This window comes from Heterodontus francisci, chromosome 10, assembly GCF_036365525.1.
Source record: "Heterodontus francisci isolate sHetFra1 chromosome 10, sHetFra1.hap1, whole genome shotgun sequence".
Classification (NCBI taxonomy): domain Eukaryota; kingdom Metazoa; phylum Chordata; class Chondrichthyes; order Heterodontiformes; family Heterodontidae; genus Heterodontus; species Heterodontus francisci.
The window spans coordinates 75,862,571-75,882,509 of NC_090380.1; the positions used below are offsets into that span (position 1 = coordinate 75,862,571).

General features: G+C 45.6%; 1 protein-coding gene across 1 annotated transcript in view; it reads left to right on the forward strand.

The window, feature by feature from the left end:
• The window catches only part of tmem39a (transmembrane protein 39A), a 113,777-nt gene that overhangs the window by 18,186 nt on the left and 75,652 nt on the right, over positions 1-19,939 (forward strand). Inside the window, exon 2 of the mRNA XM_068040799.1 lies at positions 2,593-2,768. Within this exon, the coding sequence (XP_067896900.1) occupies positions 2,656-2,768 (113 nt within the window). The 5' untranslated portion in view covers positions 2,593-2,655. The remainder of the gene's footprint in view (positions 1-2,592; positions 2,769-19,939) is intronic.

The following is a 19,939-nucleotide window of genomic DNA, read 5'->3' on the forward strand; positions in this document are numbered from 1 at the left end:
CTTTGAATTTATAAGGAATATAAACTCTGGGATGAACTTGTTGTGCAGCTTTGTTCCTTGGACTGGCCCAAGGTGAGTGAATTGTTGGATAAGAATTAAAGAATTAAGCTATTGTCTCAGATCTGAGCTGCATTGTTTACTCTTTCACTGTGGGTATCTTTCTGTTTCTCTTAGCTTTTTTGGTGTTTACGCTGCTATTATCTCTTCTTTAATTTGCTTCAGACCTTTGGCCTCACATGGCGAGATGGTATGCTGAAAACTTATGCCCATGGACGTATAATGCTACCTCTGGTTCATGTTACAAGGGTTTTAAAGAATAGCTTTCAGTTTATTTTGATGACCTGAATGCTATAAAGATCATTGGGAAATGTTTGTCCACCAGTCTGAGAAGATTATTTGATCTTTTACATGTGCAGATTCACATTTCACTGCAGTAGATAACTAGATCAAAGGCTCAAAAGCTGGACATTAAACTTCTGTTATCTATCTTGTACTTGTATTTTTTTTTTTTAAAAACCTTTAGTCTATTATTGCAAACAGTGATTCCAGGCTTGGGTGGGTTACATTGACAAAGCTGGAGGCTGATAATACCAATTTTTGATGTGCTGTAACTCCAATCAGGGGTTGGGGAGGATTGGTAACTGTCTCAAAGTCAGTAGTTTCAGATCCACACTTCAGTTGTATATTTCATTTGAAATGCCAGGAAATCAAAGTTCTATTCTTGAGTTTGGGATTGGCTGGTAGTCCAATGCTTGTGAATAACTGTCTTTCCTTGGAGTTCTGTTACAAGCTGGATATTAAACATTTTGATTTGTTAGCAGGAGTGGGTAGAGTGAAAGGAAAAGTAAGTTGATGCAGGTAAAATTTTCACTGACCAGCACATTGTTCTGAAGTAGTGAGAAAGTATGATGTACCATTTTAGCAGTGCAGCACTGCAAGTACGATTGGTAAATGGGATAGTGACTATTTCAAAGGCATCAAAAGTACTCACTACATTTTACTCCCACACAGGAAATTTTTAATGTAGGCTTTATACAAGCTGCATTCAGCAAATGTCTGAGAACTGCAGTGAGTATATTTCAGTTTTTGTTTGTATTGCTGGAAAAATGGTTATTTTAAAATTCTGACTGATTTGTCAGATACAGAACCTGCTGCAAGTGGTGGGGGATGGGTTGCATTCATTCTAGAACTAAGGACAAGGGAGAAATGAAAATGCAGATAGGGTCTTAAAGAAATTTCTACGATAGCTCAGTAAAACTGAAATCAATTTTTTTTTGGTCCAGGTTTACAGTTAAATTGATGGAATTCATCTGTGGACTGAGCATCTTTCCTTCCATAGAATTCCAGATACTAATCTGGAAACGTTAAAGCAAGCAGACTCCATATGAGAGAAATGCTTTTTGTGAAAATAAACATGACAGTTTTTTTTTAGAGAAGGAGAAATATCACTTGACAACCTGGTTCCATGGTTGCTCCCAACATCTCTCATTCTACAAAAACAGGCTGATCAGTCCAACTAGTCTGTGCTGGTGTTTATACTCCACACAGGCCTCCTCCCATTCCATCTACCTCATCTCAGCCTTTCAGCATATCTTTCTTATATCACTCATGTCCTCATCTAATTTCCTTTTGAAAGCATCTAAGCTGTTTGCCCCAACTGTTCCTGTGGTAGCAAGTGCCAGCTTCTGAACTACACTCTGAGTGAAGACATTTCTCCTTGGTTCCCTTTTGGATTTGTTAGTAATAATCTTGTCTTTATGGCCCCTAGTTTTCAATGTTTCCACTTGTGGGAGAATTTACCAAACCTGTTTATGTAAGTACAGTAGTAGCAGTGCTATATTTGTGCTGCATCTGCTAAGTAAAACATGTGGGCTGGGATTGTTAGAGAATTTCAGCAACCAATAGAAGAAAAACTCACACTGCACTTAAAAAATACCTCATGACACAAATATTCATAATGTATTCATAGTAAGTGATCCAAACGAGACATGTTGTCTTGGTTGGTGTTGAAAGTTGTAAATTGGACTTTAATTGGAATATATGCCCTACTTCATTAGATTTGCCTTCTCCCTCTCCACACACCACATTGTGATGCATGTATCGTATAGGCATATTAAACAAAACCTGATTTACAAAATATGCAGTGTAATGCTGGAGGGGAGCAAGAAGAAAAGTGAAAACAAAAACAAAATACTGTGGGTGCTGGAAATGTGAAATAAAAACAGAAAATGCTAGAAATACTCAGCAGGTCAGGCAGTGTCTGAAAGCGAATGAGAATTAATGTTTTAGGTCGATGACCTTTTGTTAGAACTGATGCTGCTTGACCTGCTGAGTAGTACCAACATTTTCTGTTTTTTTTAAAAGAAATGTGGTACAATTCCTTTCTAATTCCAGACACTGGGAGCTGGGAAAGGCACATTCAGTAGAGGCCTTCTAGAAGTTTACAGGAGCTATCATCACTGTCTTGTACAGCTCCTGGGGAAATACTAAGAATGATGGAACAAAATCTCAGTTTTTGTGCTATGGATTTCTCGGAGGGGTGGGGGGTAATTTGCTATCTAGTTGCTAACTGTATTGTTTGTTTTGTTGCAGAGCACAGAACGTGTTGGTTTGGGCCAGACTGCACTGGTGCTTGAAATAGAGTTGACCCATGCCATGCCTGGTGGACGGCGGGGCCCGAGTCGGCAGCAGCTGAGCCGTTCAGCATTACCATCTCTCCAGACCATTGTGGGTGGGAGCTGTGGGAATGGGACTGGAATGAGGAACAGGTATGTAATATCACTGGATAAAGTTGATGGCTGTAGCTCTTTCCATTTTAAAGTGGATGATATTGTACTGTTTAAATCTAGTATACTTATTCCTCTGGAAAGTCCCTTGCAACACTGTTAATTGCTAACATGTTGGAATTAAACCACAAGCAGCTTCAATTAATGTGCAAAGAATGCTGCAAATTATTATGCATTCTGATTCTTGTGTAGAAAAAATGATTTTGATATTTAGTTACATTTTTAATCTGTAGCTGTGGCATGTTTAGTCATGCATGTCACCGGACTTTGATTTTTATCTTTATCGGCAAAAACAGTAGAAGACATATCAAAGGGGATTTTGATCAAACTATGCTTTTGTCAGATCATGTCTTTGAATAATCTATCCAGTTTTGAGACAAGGAAGGCAAATGAAAAGGTAAATCCAGAATATTACTTCAAATAACATTGTAAGAGTAGGATTTGGTGGGCACTGGTTCAAGCTAATAAGAGTCAATCGTGGGACTTGTATCAGGATATTCTTCACATGGAATGGATTCCAACATAGAGAAGTAGAGGAAGGAACCCTGCAATCATTTGAGAAACAATTGGATGCAGCAGTGGGGAACTGTAGGGTGTTTTTGAATGAATCCACTAAGATGGACCACATGAGCTTCTTCGTCTATAATTAAATAATTACTGTGGTTTTCAATAGACTTTAAATAAACGTTGTTGTGAATAAATCCATTAAAACGTTTGTTGACATTTTCTGTCGCATTTAAGTGCTTATTCACATGTGAGGCTCTTATTCACATGAGCTTCTCCAGTGAGTCAGGCTATTCTATCATTGGGATATCATATTGCAACCACATCCTGTTCTTATCTGCGTGCACACTCCCAGTAAAGGGTCACTGCACAGTGATTTGGAGCTGGAACATGGATGTTTATTGATTTTTTTTTCCCTTTTAAAATTAATTTTTAAATTTTGATTTAATAAATAATTTGCTTATATTAAACTTAATGGTGATTTCTAATTTACAAGCCACGAGAGTGCTTGTCAGTTCATGAGCAAACAGCTTTCTGCCTTCAGACACTGTTTCTCTAATTTAAAACCCACCTAGTTGGCCAGCAGGTGGTCACGTGACCGACTGGCTTGACCAGGTCTCTCCTGTGTATTAGGACATCTTAGCAGTCAACCTGGAATGCTAGCTCTTCCACCTTCAACGTCTGGTAATCAAAAGTCCATTGTGGATTTGTCCCTTTTAAGCACTGTCTGTAAATATGCAAATATATTTCCAGTCAAGGGTCAGTTTAAAAATCACAATTCATGTGACAAAATTAATGTGCCTCATTCTTGGCAGGTGGGGGCCTGCATGACATAATAAACAGTAGTCATTAGTGGGCTATGGATAAGATTGACTCCGTAACAATGAACAGCAGTCATTAGTGGGTTATGATGAGTCACGATTAGAAATATTGTATAACTACTGGCCATGAACTGACCTATATTTGTGGCACTTTTCATGCAATGATACACATACAAATTCGGCCATTACTAGCAGCTCAAGACAAAAAATTTCCTGCTGTCTGACTTTCTTTGTCCTCATCACTTCCTGTGCTTTGCACTCATTTTGTATAGCGCTTGAACTTTATTTCTTATCATCCATATATCTATAATTATTTCTTACTCATTTTTTCTTTGTGCGAGTTTATTCTCCCTTCTGTCTCCTATCATATGTCTACTACTCTACATCACATCTTTTTTGGAATTTGTCTCTGCCTCTAAATTGCAATAACTACTTCAAAAGTAATTGGTTGGCAAGTTCTTTTGAGATCTTCTGAGGACATGGTTTGGTGCTACATAAATTCAAGTGCTCACTCTTGCTTTCTCACGTTTAAGAACATAAGAACTATCTTGTGCACGTTCATTTCTCACCCCTGCTCCCCCACCTCTGCATTGTAGTTTTGGAGATAAGATTGGTCTGTGGTTAGCATGAACCAGTACTACAGTATGTTTGGCCTGTGCTAGCTACAGACCAATAGGGAATGATGTATGCTCATCACAGTGTTGGACGTATATGGTTCCACTTGCATACTTTGTTAGATTCCACAATTTCTAATGTACAGGTTTATTGAAGAAAATCGGTAACAAACTTTTATGATCTCCCTCATTTTTTAAAACAAAACTAATTTACAGTGGTGTCTCCCCATGCAAGACTTACTACAATATCTCATCACACTTGTCATTGTGCGTTTATGTGAAAGATTGATGGGAGACATACTCCAAAGCAATATTGTTCAAATATCTTAAATTATTGTGCATCAGTCACTTTGTATAACAAGTTGTAATTTAATCTGTAGTCATCTTAGTTTGAACCCTTAGGTGGGATATACCTGATGCGCCACGTCTCACCTGCAGCAACAGAAGAGCTAGTAAACTGGTATCTGAAGGAAGTATTCTGAAGCTAATGTATATTTTTGGGAAAAAATGCTTTATTCATAAAAATTTGTTTAAAAAAATGTACATTACAAACCAGTTCCAATTTGGCATTCCAGAAAGTGAAAAAGAAATCAGTTTTCTTTGATAAAATGAGTTGCCTCACAATGCTTTCCATTCCATTTTACATGCAATGTACATTTGAATTACACAGCAAAACCATATGTTGGTGCATACAGCCCGGCAGGTTTTACATGGGTTCCCACACCTCGGTGTACTATTGCAGGAGGGCCTTACATAGTGGGCTTTCCCCATTGAGCTTTCGTGGTGGCTGCCCCAAGCTTTAGTGTGTCTGTCAGCACGTAGTCCTGGACCTTGGAATGTGCCAGTCTGCAACACTCAGTTGTGGACAACTGTTTGTTCTGGAAGACCAACAAGTTTTGGGCAGACCAATGTGTGTCCTTCACCGAGTTGATGCTCCTCCAGCAGCAATTGATGTTTATCTCGATGTGCGTCCCTGGGAACAGCCCGTAGAGCACAGACTCCTGTGTTGTAGAGCTGCTTGGGCTGAACCTCGACAAAAACCACTGCATCTCTTTCCACACTTGCTTTGCAAAGGCACATTCCAGAAGGAGGTGGGCAACGGTCTCTTCACCACAGCCACCTCGAGGGTAGCATACGGAGGTGGTGAGATGCAGGAAGGATCTGACGGGGAAGACCCTTCTTGCCACCAGTCAAGCTATGTCTTGGTGCTTGTTTGGAAGTTCTGGTGATGAGGCATTCTGCCAAATGACTTTGGCAGTCTGCTCGGGGACCATCTGACAAAAACCACCATCTCCTTTTCCGGTAGGGCCTTGAGGATATTCTGTGCACAGACCACTGCCTGATGGATTGGTCGTCAAAGGTGTTTTTCTGCACAAACTTTTCCACGAAGGATAGGTGGTACGGCACAGCCTAATTGAATGGAGCGTTCCGCAGCAATGTGGCCAGACCTATCCTTCGTAACACCGGGGACAGATTGGGAACAAGTTCTCAAAGAACATGGCCTTGCTCTTGCCCTGATTTACTTTGGCTCCCGAGGCCAGTTCAAACTGGTCGCAGATGCTCATCAGCCTGCAAACGGACAGAGGATCCGAGCAGAAGACGGCGACGACATCCATGTACAGTAAGGCTTTGACCTGAGTGCCTCCGTTGCCTGGGATTGTCACCCCTGTTATGCCCGCATCCTTCCTAATGGACTCAGAAAAGGGTTTGTTTGCTGTATCGAACAAGACAGGGGAGAGAGGACAGACCTGTCTGATTCCAGATTTGATCGGGAAACTGAGTCCATTAGGAAGAATGCGGGCATAAGAGGGGTGACAATCCCAGGCAACGGAGGCACTCGGGTCAAAGCCTTACTGTACATGGATGTCGTCGCCGTCTTCTGCTCGGATCCTCTGTCCGTTTGCAGGCTGATGAGCATCTGCGACCAGTTTGAACTGGCCTCGGGAGCCAAAGTAAATCAGGGCAAGAGCGAGGCCATGTTCTTTGAGAACTTGTTCCCAATCTGTCCCCGGTGTTACGAAGGATAGGTCTGGCCACATTGCTGCGGAACGCTCCATTCAATTAGGCTGTGATTCCCACCTATTGATTGAGACTGCGCTACTGATGTTTGTGTAGAGCAGTTGGTTCCAATTGTAGATTCCTTCCCCAAACCCCTTTTTGGAGAGCATGTTCATCGTGTAGGTGTGCGATATCCTGACAAAAGCCTTTCAAAAGCCTTCTCCTGGTCCAAGCTGGTGAGACAGGTATCCACTCCCTGTCCTGCACATAGGCGATTTTATTCCTGAGTAGCGCAAGGCTATCAGAGATCTTCCTGCCGGGTACAGTACAGGTCTGATCGAGGTGAATCACAAACTCCAGAGCAGACTTGACCTGACTGGCGATGACTATGGACAGAATCTTGTAGTCTACATTAAGCAGTGAGTTGGGCCGCCAATTTCTGATTACTGCCCCTTTCCCCCTTCCGCTTGTGGATGAGGCTGATGATGCCTTTCCTCATGGATTCTGACATGCTGCTGGCCAGAAGCATACTCTGGTACACTTCCAGCAGGTCTGGGCCGATTCAGTCCCACAGGGTCGAGTACAACTCAACTGGCAAGCCATCGCTTCTGGGGGTTTTACTCGTCTCGAAGGACCTGACCGCCTTTGTCAGCTCGACCACAGTTAGCGGTTTATCCAGACTCTCCCATGTTCTGTCAGCTAAAACCGTTGTGATAAATGACAGCAAAGACTGGGAGGCCATGCTGTCCATGGGCTTCTCGTCGTACAGCCCAGCATAAAAGGATTTGCCAATCCTTAGTATGTCAGACTGTGATGCCATTATCAAGCCATCCTCTTCCTTCAGGCTGCTGATCACAAAGCTCTCTCTCTCTCTCTCAACCTTTTTGGAAGAAGAAACGCTAACATGTCACATCCTGCTCAACGGAGCAGACTCTAGACCAGAAGATGATCTTGGAGGCCTCCACGGCAACAAGTGAGGCCTGTTGGCTTTTCACCTCTTGGAGATCCTCCTTGACCTCGACCCCCGTCAACTGCAGCAGGTGCAGATTCTGCATGCTTTTCTGGAGTCGGGCCATTTCCCTCTGTCTGTCTCACTCTCCCTCTGAACACCTTTGAGGATAAAGAACCTCTTGATGTTTGCCTTGATCGCTTCCCGCCAGTGCACCGGAGACTCAGAGGGGTTTCACGGTTCTCCAACCTTCGTAATCTCTTTTGAGCTCTTCGATGTTCTCTGGGGTCAGCAGTTTTACATTCAGCTTCCATGTCCCCTGCCAACCCGCCAGTCATCCTGTAAGCAAGTGACAGTTGATCAGTGGGAGGTAGTGGCCAGAGAAGGTCACCCGCTTGACGTCGGTGGATCTGACTGCTAAAACACAGGACACAAACAAGAACTCAATCCTGGAGCGTGCAGATCCGTACGGTCTTGACCAGGTGTATCGACGCTGTGCTCCATTTACAAGGTTGCTGAAGATGCTTGGCATCTTTTACTGTTTCCATCCGAAATTGGACAGTCTATTGACGTCATTCCTGGATGTCGGCAACAGCAGTGGGAGCTGCTGGAGGACGGTCAGCCGCTCGCTGTATTGGACCGGGGCATACATGTTGATTAATTGGAGCGGAGCATTGTTGTACATTACGTCTGCTACAAGGAGGCGATCACCCAACACTTCCTTAACTTCTTCGGAGATGGTGAAGTTGCCTACCTGCAGCAGAATACCCAGGCCAGAGGAACGGGAATCATTTCCCCCAGACCAGATCGATGTCCCATGGGGCCACTATCGCGACCATTACCTGTAAGTGCTGAGGTGCCATATTCCACACTCCTGCAGAAGCAGTAGGTCGGCTTTGACCTTGGCAAGGTAACCCAAGGTTGAAGCACATTACATAGTGGATTTAACGCTACGCACGTTAATGGAAGCAATCTTTATACCCATTTAAAGCTGGATGTTGCTTACCCAGTCCTTGGGTATTTTCCTGCATACCCATAGTGTGCGCAAGCTGTTGCACATTCGTTCGGCTCAGAAAACCCTTCTGAGAAAACTCCACTCACGGGGGCTTTTTTCCACTGGGGTGACACCGGGGGGGGGGGGGGGGGGGGCGTGCGCTCTTGCAGGCAGCGAGGTTTAGACCGTCCTCTGCTGGTGGTGTCTTTCCCCTCTGTTCCTCCTCGAGGACGTTACTGCTCCCAGCTTCCTGGAGCTGGAGTGCGCTGGACACTTTGCTATTCTCTGTGTCCTGGAGCTGGGGTATGCTAGGCATCTCGTTGGGTTCAGCGCTTTGGGGCTGGACCCATCGCTGCTTCCAGCGCCACGGAGTTGGGTGGCTTTCTCTTCCAACTCCTTTGCGTTCTGCCGTTTCTTTTGCAGGTGTTGTCTTTCCGGTCCTTCCTCATCCGATGAGGCGCAGCTGCAAAAGTCTGCTTCAGGCGTTAGCCTCCCCTTGCCACTTGTTTGGGTGGTGACCTTTTTTGGGGGGGTTCTTTGTGGTTCTCCTTTTGACCACTTGCCACTCACCCAGTTGTCCCTCTGTTGGCTCCTCCTTCATTAATTCTGTCTGTTGAGGAGTTGTTTCCGGGCACGGGGTAGGTGTTGGGTCGCTGGTTGCAGCTGCCTCCCCTTTCTTCTCTTCCTTGGATGGATTTTCCTTGCTGGGGGGTGGGTTGCTGTTCTCCTTCGCACAACCAGGCGCGTTCACCGTTCCTTCCTCCAGCCTTTCCTTGGACCTTGCCGCCTGTACGTAACTGAGGCAGCGTTTGGAGCCGGTCTTGTGAAGGTGGCCTGCCCCACCACACAAGTTGCAGCACTTACTGTGCTTACAGCCCTTAGTCTGATGACCTTCCTGCTTGCAGACAGTTGGGCTGCCCCATATAGACCAAGAAGCTTCAATTTCCTCCATTAGCGAAGCTGGAGGGAGGATGGATGATGGATCCGTTGGTATCCATCTTCAAGGTGACCTTGACCTGCTTGCTGGTCCAAATCCCAAATGGGTCCTTCACCTCGGTGCTGTTCCCGGCCACCTCGACGTACCTGGCGAGGAAAGTGAGCACTTCCACGACAGGAGCATGGTGGGGATTGTAGAGGTGAATTGTCACCACCCGGTTCCATTGCGACGGCAGCATGACCGTAAGGATCGACAGTGGCACCTGGTTTCCTCTCTCCTTGATCACCTTCAGGAACTTGATGCATCCCACCACATTCTTGAACGTCACATCGAAATAGCCACTGCCGGGGAAGTCCTGCAGGCAGAAGATGTCTGCAGCTTGGAATCCACAGCAATCGATCAGGATTTTCTTAATGAAGAAGGCGCGGTTGATGGGTGCAGCTCCTTCGCTATCTTTCACCACCACCCTAAGTGTTGCTCAGCCCCTGGCCTGGAGCTCTGGTGTTGGTTGCAGCCATTTTTTGCTTGAAGCCTTCGTGGGGTCAGACAGTAAAACCCCAACCAACAGGAAAGCAACAACCACGGTAGATCTCCAATCCCAAAGGGCAAAATGCTGTGAAAATGGCGCTGAAACCCCCGCCCCAAAGAACCCAGAGAAAGAACACAAAAATACCACCTGCAGGATCAAAGCCCACTGGTCATGGTTTCTCCCCTGCCAGTGCATAGGAAAACTGCATTTGATCATACAGAATGAAAAAGTGCACTGTAACTAAAGTGTTAAATCTGAATTTGCAGTATGCTGTCTTGCCTAGATTTAAAAGTGTTGTGTTATGTTGTGCTTTGCCTTAAGGTAAAAATACCATTTGTCAAAAACCTTCATACTGAAACTGTTGGCAACATATTTCAAAGTTTTATCATTGTGGTCTTCAAAGGATTGTAACTTATCTGATCGGAGTGATTCAAAAATGGAAAATTTGCCTGTTAGGTGACTAGTGAAAAATAAAGGATTAGAAGTCATGTTTTATAGAAAATTAAGGCTAATGACATCTAGAAATAAGTAATTCTAAAACAAATAACTGGACTAGTTTTCTAATGTGCCAAAATGGCTTAATTGTATTTTTTGGTTCAAGCTACATTGTAGCATTTGCAAAACAAAGGTAGAGTGGACTTGGTAACATGAACTGTTCTAGAAAGATGAATGAGTGAAAAGAACAGGGAGCTGTTTAAATGAGTGGAGGATGCTAGCTGGTTAAAATATTCTTTTTCTTCACATCTGGCACCTGGACTTTCTTCCAACCAAACTGAAATAAAAGTCCAATGTCTTGTGTTACTGCAATGTGGGTGGTTCCCACTGTTCAACTTCCTACCTGACCGCAGCAAGTGTATTTGTGTTTAGAGTTTTGGCCCCTTGGTGTTTTATTTTGCAAATAAACAGACAGCGACCGGTTTTCTTGTAAGTTTTAAAAACAGCCAATTATTTATTGATCAATCGCCTTATCCCAATCGTCGCAACCTCATTCACTCACTCATTTGCGCGTGAGGATGGTATGTGTCTTTGAGGGGAACTTGCAGGTGGTGGTGCTCCCATGAGCTTGCTGTTCTTGGTCTTCTAGGTGGAGGAGGTCAAGGGTTTGGAAGGTGCTGTCAAAGGAGCCATGGTGAGTTGCTTCAGTGCATCTTGTATATGGTACATGCTGCATCGGTGGTGGATAGGGTGCCGATCAAGCAGACTGCTTTGTCCTGGATGGTGCCAAGCTTCCTGATTGTTGTTGGAGCTGCACTCATCCAAGCAAGTAGAGAGAATTCCATCACACTCCTGTCTTGTGCCTTGTAGATGGTGGACAGGCTTTGGGGAGTCAGGAAGTCAGTTACTTGCCACAGAATTCCCACCCTCTGATGTGCTCTTGTAGCCACAGTATTTATGTGGTTGCTCCAGTTCAGTTTCTGGTCAATGGTAATCTCCAAACTGTTGATGGAGGGAGATTCAGTGATGGTAATGCCATTGAATGTCAAGGGAAGATGGTCAGATTCTCTCTTGTTGCAGATGGTCATTTCCTGGCACTTGGCACAAATGTTACTTGCCATTTCTCAGACCAAGCCTGAATGTTGTCCAGGTCTTGCTGAATGTGGACACTGTTATAAAGGTGCTTCTGTTTTTTTTTGTTCAAATATTTTTTGAGGAATTCATAGGCAAACTGAAGAAATGTTGGACTAGTTTGTTTCACGAGAGTCATCAAGGGGGCATAGAACTGGTTTGGCAACAATGCTTACTGGTTGTCATGACTCAAGTTAAAAATAGAACAGAAGCCCTGGTAACGGGAAGATGTGGGCAGAGAAGTGACACACGCCCCTTGATAGGATCTTCTGGAATGAGATAAAGTCAAGGCTGCAGAAGAAGTGTCAAGGAAGGAGAGAAGACCACAACCCAGCTTGCTTTCCAGCAACACTCCAAAAGACCCTTAGAAGTCCACTGTGTCAATTCATCTTGTCTCCTGTTTTTGAAGAAAAGCCTGCTAAATTGCTTCTCAACGCCACCTGAAAAGAACTGTTCTGAAAGATCTCCGTGATCTGTCTACATGTACTCCGAATTTAGACTGTGTGCCAGTTTTTGGTACTCTAAATATCTCATCTGCTGCTTTCTTCAAGAATGAGTAAGTATTCAGCCCATTGTTTTTTTTGTCTATTACAGAGCTCTGACCCAAAATCCCTTTTATATTTCCGGTTAACGTGTGTGGTGTGTGTGTGGGGTTAAGGTTTTTTTAAAAAAAGGACGTTAAAATTTCTATCTATGTGTTTATGCTTCATTACTAGTTAAGATTTGTTTGATAAACTGATAATTTTGTTGTTCATTAAAGAAACCTGGTTAGTATGTTCTGTTCTGGGAAAAATAGAGTATATGATTGACTGTATTGGTAAGTGGGAAAATTTAAAATATGTAATGTGACCTGTGGAGAAGTGGGACTAGAATAAACAGTGCACTTCTCCTGCCTCGGTCATAACAACACGGACTGCTTCAGTATCTGAGGAGTTGGGAATGATACTGAACATCGTACAATCATCAATGAACATCCCCACTTCTAACCTTATGATGGAGGTAAGATCATTGATGAAGCAGCTGAAAATGGTTGGGCCTAGGACACTACCCTGAGCAACTCCTGCGGCAATGTCCTGGGGCTGAGATAATTGACCTCCAACAACCGCAATCAACTTCCTTTGTGCTAGGTATTATTTTAGCCAGTGGAGAGTTTTCTCCTTGATTCCCGTCGACTTCAGTTTGGGTGGGGCTCCTTGATGCCATACTCTGTCAAATGCTGTCTTGATATCCAGGGCAGTCACTCTCACCTTACCTCTTGAGTTCAGCTCTTTTGTCCATGTTTGGACCAAGGCTGTAATGAGGTCAGGAGCCGAGTGGCCCTGGCAGAACCCAAACTGAGCATCGGTGAGCAGGTTATTGCTTTTTTAAGTGGCGCTTGATAGCACTGTCAGCAACACCCTCCATCACTTTACAGATGGTCGAGAGTAGACTGATGTGGCAGTAATTGGCTGGATTGGATTTGTCCTGCTTTTTGTGGATTGCATGTTCCTGGGCAATTTTCCACATTGTCGGGCAAATGCCAGTGTTGCATTTCTACTGGAACAGCTTAGCTAGGGGCGCAGCTAGTTCTGGAGCACAAGTCTTCAGCACTACAGCTGGGTGTTGCTAGGGCCCAGAGTCTTTACAGTATCCAGTGCCTTCAACCATTTCTTGGTATCACGTGGAGTGAATTGGATTGGCTGAAGACTGGCATCTGTGATGCTGGGGACCTCCGGAGGAGACCAAAATGAATCATCCACTTGGCAGTTCTGGCTGAAGATGGTTGCGAATACTTCAGCCTTTTCTTTTGCACTGATGTGCTGACCTCCACCGTCATTGAGGATGGGGATATTTGTGGAGCCTCCTCCTTCTGTTAGTTGTTTAATTGTCTGCCGCCATTCACGACTGGATGTGGCAGGACTGCAGAGATTTGAACTGACCCATTGATGGTGGAATTGCTTAACTCTGTCTATGACGTGGCATTTCTGCTGTTTGACATGCAAGTAGTTCTGTGTTGTATTTGAGGGTCATCTTATCAAGAGTTGCTGACATATTCTTGGGCCAGAGTAGAAGGAGCGAGCAGTATTCCCCGGTAGTACCTGCTCTTGGCAGTGCTGACAAAGGCAGGTATACAAGTAGTCGCTTGGTAGTACAGAACCTGAGTATTGCTGGAAAAAGAGACATGGTGTCAAAGCTATTTGTCTTGCCACTCATCAGGACGGACACAAGAATGCAAAATTTCGAAGGGGGAAACAGTTTATGCTGCATAAAAAAAAAGCATGCTGATTGGTTGGCACATCAACTCTGGTTAAGGCATTGCCGTGGAGAATGCACCAGGGAACTATTGTCCCCCACGCTTTTGTTTAAGTTGAAAGAGTTGCAATGCCTGAACATGTTCCTTTTGCCTGCAGAGGACAAGTCCCTGTGTATGAACATATGTAGCTTCTAGCAAGCTTAAGTGAGCCACATTGCAAGTCTGACAGATAATCTTAAATTGCTTGTTAATATAATTCTTAGCACACTCGGGATTGTTTAGTAAGGCAGGTAATTGGAACCAGATGCTTCTTGACAGGGAGGAAAGATTTCAATAATGAATGGCCTTGGGTATAGACCCAACTCTTCCCTAGCCAGAGTGCTGTGAAGCTAGGAAAGAAAAAAAATACTTTTTTTTAATGGGAGTCAGGTAAAGGCAATAACATTTGTAACAAGTGCCTACCTATTGGTGCAGTTGTATGGCATTGCACTAGTTTGGTTGAAAAACTACTCTTTTTGTCTTTTAACTATTGTGCGTGTGATTTTGAAGTTGCTTTAATACTCTAAATTCTTTGGCTGAGGCACGATATTCAGTCTGAAACTTGCTGCACTACTGAACAAGGCACTGGGTGTTGCATCTTTTCAACTGAGTTCAAATGCAACAAGATTCAGCTGATCCAGATCTGTCCTGTCTCTGATATGTGAAATGGTGATGATCCTACATAAAATGAACTTTGGGCAATCATGATCCAGTTCCTTCCTCGTGCTAAGTTGCATTGTAAGTAGATACAATGGACAATACCAGTGCTCCTTATAGCATACCCAAAACAAAGTTTGCAGGGGGGGGGGGTCAGGTGAACTTCATGCCTCTCAATTCCTTTTGCATAACATATTGGAAGCCTGCCATTCTGCTGCATCGAACTTCCTTAAAAAGTTAACAGAAGGTGCTGGAAATAGGCAGCAATTCGTGCGGCTTCTGTGGAGAGAGAAATAATGTTACCAGGCAGAATTTTCCTGGCCCTGTGGAGGCTAGGGGATTGGGAAAATATGGGGGGGGGAGTCACATCAGGATGGCTGTCTGATGTACTCCCACCGGGAAAGTTTGAGAGGCAGGCTGAGTTGCGGATCAATAGCTTGCTTCACAGAGAGGGGCAGCCAATTTATACACTTAAGGCCACAACTCAGTGGAAGTCGCCTCTCTGTGGCAGGCTGGGGGTGCCATTGGGAGCAGGAGGCTCCATGTCCCATTGACGTGGCCACAGGAACGAAAGGTCGTCCTTATTGCCCCAACAATGCCCAGAGGGCTTTCCCCTCTGTTCCACAGGGCCCTCTGCCTTCCCTGCTCTGCATTATTAATTTAATTTTATGCCTCCAAGGGTGCCTCCATGCTCCATGTTGTCACGCCCTTGTGGTCTCCTGCTTGCCTCATCAGCACCCACCTCTCCCGCTGGGGCTGCTGAGGCTTCAGAACTGCGCGCCCTCTGAGCTGACAATGGTGAGATCCAGCTCGCCATCTTTAATAGAACGGCAAGCTTAGAGGTGGCCAATTAGGAGGCTGTCTTCAATTTTGCAACACTGTTTCACGGCCTACAGGTGCGGGCTCTGGAACCCCATTTTGGTCTCTATGTCAAGGTCCCTAAGTACATGGAAAAGTCCTACCCAATGTTTCAAGTCAATGAACTTTGATCAGAACTGGAACAAGTTAGAGATCCAAGTACACAGGCAGGAAAAGTGGGGAGGGGAGGAAAGAATAACAGGGAAAATCTGTTAGAGGGTGGAATGCAGCAGAGATTAAATGACAATGGGAGCTGGTAATTGGACAAGTAAAGAAACAAAAGATGGGTTGAGAGGAGTTGTAAGTGGGAATAGTAGAACCAACAGTGGCTGTCTGAAAAACTGGGGGCAGAGGTTATAATCTGAAATTGTTGAACGAATGTTGAGTCCAGAAGGCTCTCCTCCCCCCACCCCCCCAGCTCTCTTTTCCCCCCCCCCCCCCCCCTCCGTGCTCTCTTCCCCCTCGCTTTCTCTGGCAGGTATATCATTCCTTAGATAAGGAGACCAAAACTACACAATACTCCAGGTACCGTCTCACGCTTTATGCAGTTGCAGCAATACATCTTTACTCCTGTACTCAAATCCCTTTGTAATGAAGGCCAAAATACCGTTTGCTGCACCTGCATACTAGTTTTTAGTGACTCATGAAAAAGGACACCCAGGTCGCTTTGATCATCAACTCTTCCCAACCTCTCTCAATTTAGGAAATACTCTTTTTTTTCTACCAAAGTGGATAACTTCACACTTATTCACATTATATTCCACCTGCCATGTTCTTGCCCATTCACTTAGCCTGTCCAAGTCCCCTTGAAGCCTCCTGGCATCCTCCTCACAACTTACATTCCTATCTAGTTTTGTTTCATCAGCAAATTTGGAAGTATTACGTTTGGTCCTCACATCCAAATTCTTCTTTGGCCTCCTTGTCTCGAGAGACAATGGGTAAGCTCCTGGAGGTGGTCAGTGGTTTGTGGAGCAGCACCTGGAGTGGCTATAAAGGCAAATTCTAGAGTGACAGACTCTTCCACAGGTGCTGCAGATAAAATTGGTTGTCAGGGCTGTTACACAGTTGGCTCTCTCCTTGCGCTTCTGTCTTTTTTCCTGCCAACTGCTAAGTCTCTTCGACTCGCCACGCTTTAGCCCCGCCTTTATGGTTGCCCGCCAGCTCTGGCGATCGCTGGCAACTGACTCCCACGACTTGTGATCAATGTCACAGGACTTCATGTCGTTTTTGCAGACGTCTTTAAAGCGGAGACATGGACGGCCGCTGGGTCTGATACCAGTGGCGAGCTCGCTGTACAATGTGTTTTTGGGGATCCTGCCATCTTCCATGCGGCTCGCATGGCCAAGCCATCTCGGGCGCCGCTGGCTTAGTAGGGTGTATATGCTGGGGATGTTGGCCGCCTCGAGGACTTCTGTGTTGGAGATACGGTCCTGCCACCTGATGCCAAGGATTCTCTGGAGGCAGCGAAGATGGAATGAATTGAGACGTCGCTCTTGGCTGACGTATGTTGTCCAGGCCTCGCTGCTGTAGAGCAAGGTACTGAGGACACAGGCTTGATACACTCGGACTTTTGTGTTCTGACTAGATTAGAGATACAGCACTGAAACAGGCCCTTCGGCCCACCGAGTCTGTGCCGAACATCAACCACCCATTTATACTACACTAATCCCATATTCCTACCAAACATCCCCATCTGTTCCTATATTTCCCTACCACCTACCTATACTAGTGACAATTTATAACGGCCAATTTACCTACCAACCAGCAAGTCTTTTGGCTTGTGGGAGGAAACCGGAGCACCCGGAGAAAACCCACGCAGACACAGGGAGAACTTGCAAACTCCACACAGGCAGTACCCAGAATCGAACCCGGGTCCCTGGAGCTATGAGGCTGCAGTGCTAACCACTGCGCCACTGTGTCAGTGCACCATTTTCCCACACTCTCTTGGCCAGTCTGGACATAGCAGAGGAAGCCTTTCCCATGCGCTTGTTTAATTCTGCATCGAGAGACAGGTTACTGGTGATAGTTGAGCCTAGGTAGGTGAACTCTTGAACCACTTCCAGAGTGTGATCGCCGATATTGATAGATGGGGCATTTCTGACGTCCTGTCCCATGATGTTCGTTTTCTTGAGGCTGATGGTTAGGCCAAATTCATTGCAGGCAGCCGCAAACCTGTCGATGAGTCTCTGCAGACACTCTTCAGTGTGAGATGTTAATGCAGCATCGTCAGCAAAGAGGAGTTCCCTGATCAGGACCTTTCGTACTTTGGTCTTCACTTTTAGACGGGCAAGGTTGAACAACATGCCACCTGATCTTGTGTGAAGGAAAATTCCTCCTTCAGAAGACTTGAATGCATGTGAGAACAGCAGGGAGAAGAAGATCCCAACCAGTGTAGGTGTGAGAACACAGCCCTGTTTCACGCCACTCAGGATTGGAAAGGGGTCTGATGAGGTGTCGCTATGCTGAATTGTGCCTTTCATATTGTCATGGAATGAGATGATGATACTTAGTAGCTTTGGTGGGCATCCAATCTTTTCTAGTAGTCTGAAGAGACCACGTCTGCTGACGAGGTCAAAGGCTTTGGTGAGATCAATGAAAGCAACGTAGAGGGGCATCTGTTGTTCACGTCATTTCTCCTGTATCTGACGAAGGGAGAACAGCATGTCAATGGTGGATCTCTCTGCTCGAATGCCACACTGTGCCTCAGAATAGATACGCTCAGCCAGCTTCTGGAGCCTGTTTAAAGCGACTCGAGCGAAGACTTTCCCCACTATGCTGAGCAGGGAGATTCCACGGTAGTTGTTGCAGTCACCGCGGTCACCTTTGTTTTTATAGAGGGCGATGATATTGGCATCGCGCATGTCCTGTGGTACTGCTCCCTCATCCCAGCACAGGCAAAGCAGTTCGTGCAGAGCTGAAAGTATAGCAGGCTTGGCATTCTTGATGATTTCAGGGGTAATGCCGTCCTTCCCAGGGGCTTTTCCGCTGGCTAGAGAATCAATGGCATCACTGAGTTCCGATTTTGTTGGCTGTACGTCCAGCTCATCCATGACTGGCAGAGACAGGGTTGCATTGAGGGCGGTCTCAGTGACAACATTTTCCCTGGAGTACAGTTCTAGGTAGTGTTCCACCCAGCGGTCCATTTGTTTGCGTTGGTCAGTGATTATGTCCCCTGATTTAGATTTGAGGGGGGCAATCTTCTTGACGGTTGACCGAAAAGCGCTCTCAATGCCATCATACATTCCTCTGATATTTCCTGTGTCAGAGGCCAGCTGAATATGACTGCAAAGGTGTTGCCAGTAGTCATTTGCGCAGCGCCTGGCTGTTCTTTGTGCAGCGCTTCTGGCAGCTTTAAGTGCTACGGATGTTAACTCGCTGGGGGCTTTCTTGTAGTTCAGCAGTGCAATGCGCTTAGCGGCTATGACAGGTTCCAGCTCATCAATGTGAGATTGAAACCAGTCTGCATTCCGCTTCACACAATTGCCATAGGTGGTCATTGCTGAGTCACAGATGGCGTCTCTGATGTGGGCCCACTTGGTCTCTGCATCCCCTGTGGGAGTGTTTTGGAGGGCTTTTCAAGTGAATTTAGAAACTTGCATAACAGCTGTGGATGAGAAACTCTGCTAGTGTTGATGCGCGGGCGGGCCTTCTGCTTGGAGTGATGCAGCTTCTTTGGTTTGAGGCTAACCTTGCTGCACACCAGGGAGTGGTCGGTGTCGCAGTCCGCACCGTGGAAGCTGCGTGTGATTTGAACACTGTTTAAAGAGGCTCGCCTTGTAACGATGAGGCCCAGCTGGTGCAAACGACGTGATCTTGGGTGCCTCCAAGAAACCTGGCGACAGAGTTTAGTGTGAAAGAATGAGTTGGTGATGCAGAGATTATGATAGGTACACAACTCAAGCAGTCTCTGTCCATTCTCATTCATCCTTCCAACGCCATAGCGTCCAAGGCAGGAAGGCCATGAGTCATGGTCAGCCCCAACCCTGGCATTAAAGTCCCCCAGCAGGAATAGATGTTCGGTATTGGGGATGCTACTAATGATATTATGGAGTTCCTCATAGAACTGGTCTTTAGCTTCAGGTGGGGAGCAGAGTGTTGGAGCATAGATGCTGAGTAGGTGTACTGGACCAGAGGCGGTGAACAGTCGGATGGACAGTATGCGTTCCGAGCCATTTGAGGGTGGCTCTATCATGCTGAGCAAAGAGTTTCTGATGGCGAAGCCCACTCCATGCTGTCTTGGTTCTTCAGGATCCCTACCCTGCCAGAAGAAGGTGTAGTCTTGCTCTCTTAGAGCTCCGCTCGCAGGGAGGCGTGTCGTCCGAAGTGCTGCAATGTCCACATTGAGTCTACTGAGCTCGTTGTTGATGATGGCGGTCTTCCGAGAATCGTTGATTTGTGTAAAGTCATCCAACAGGCCAGGACACACAGTTCTGACGTTCCAGCTTGCAAAACGA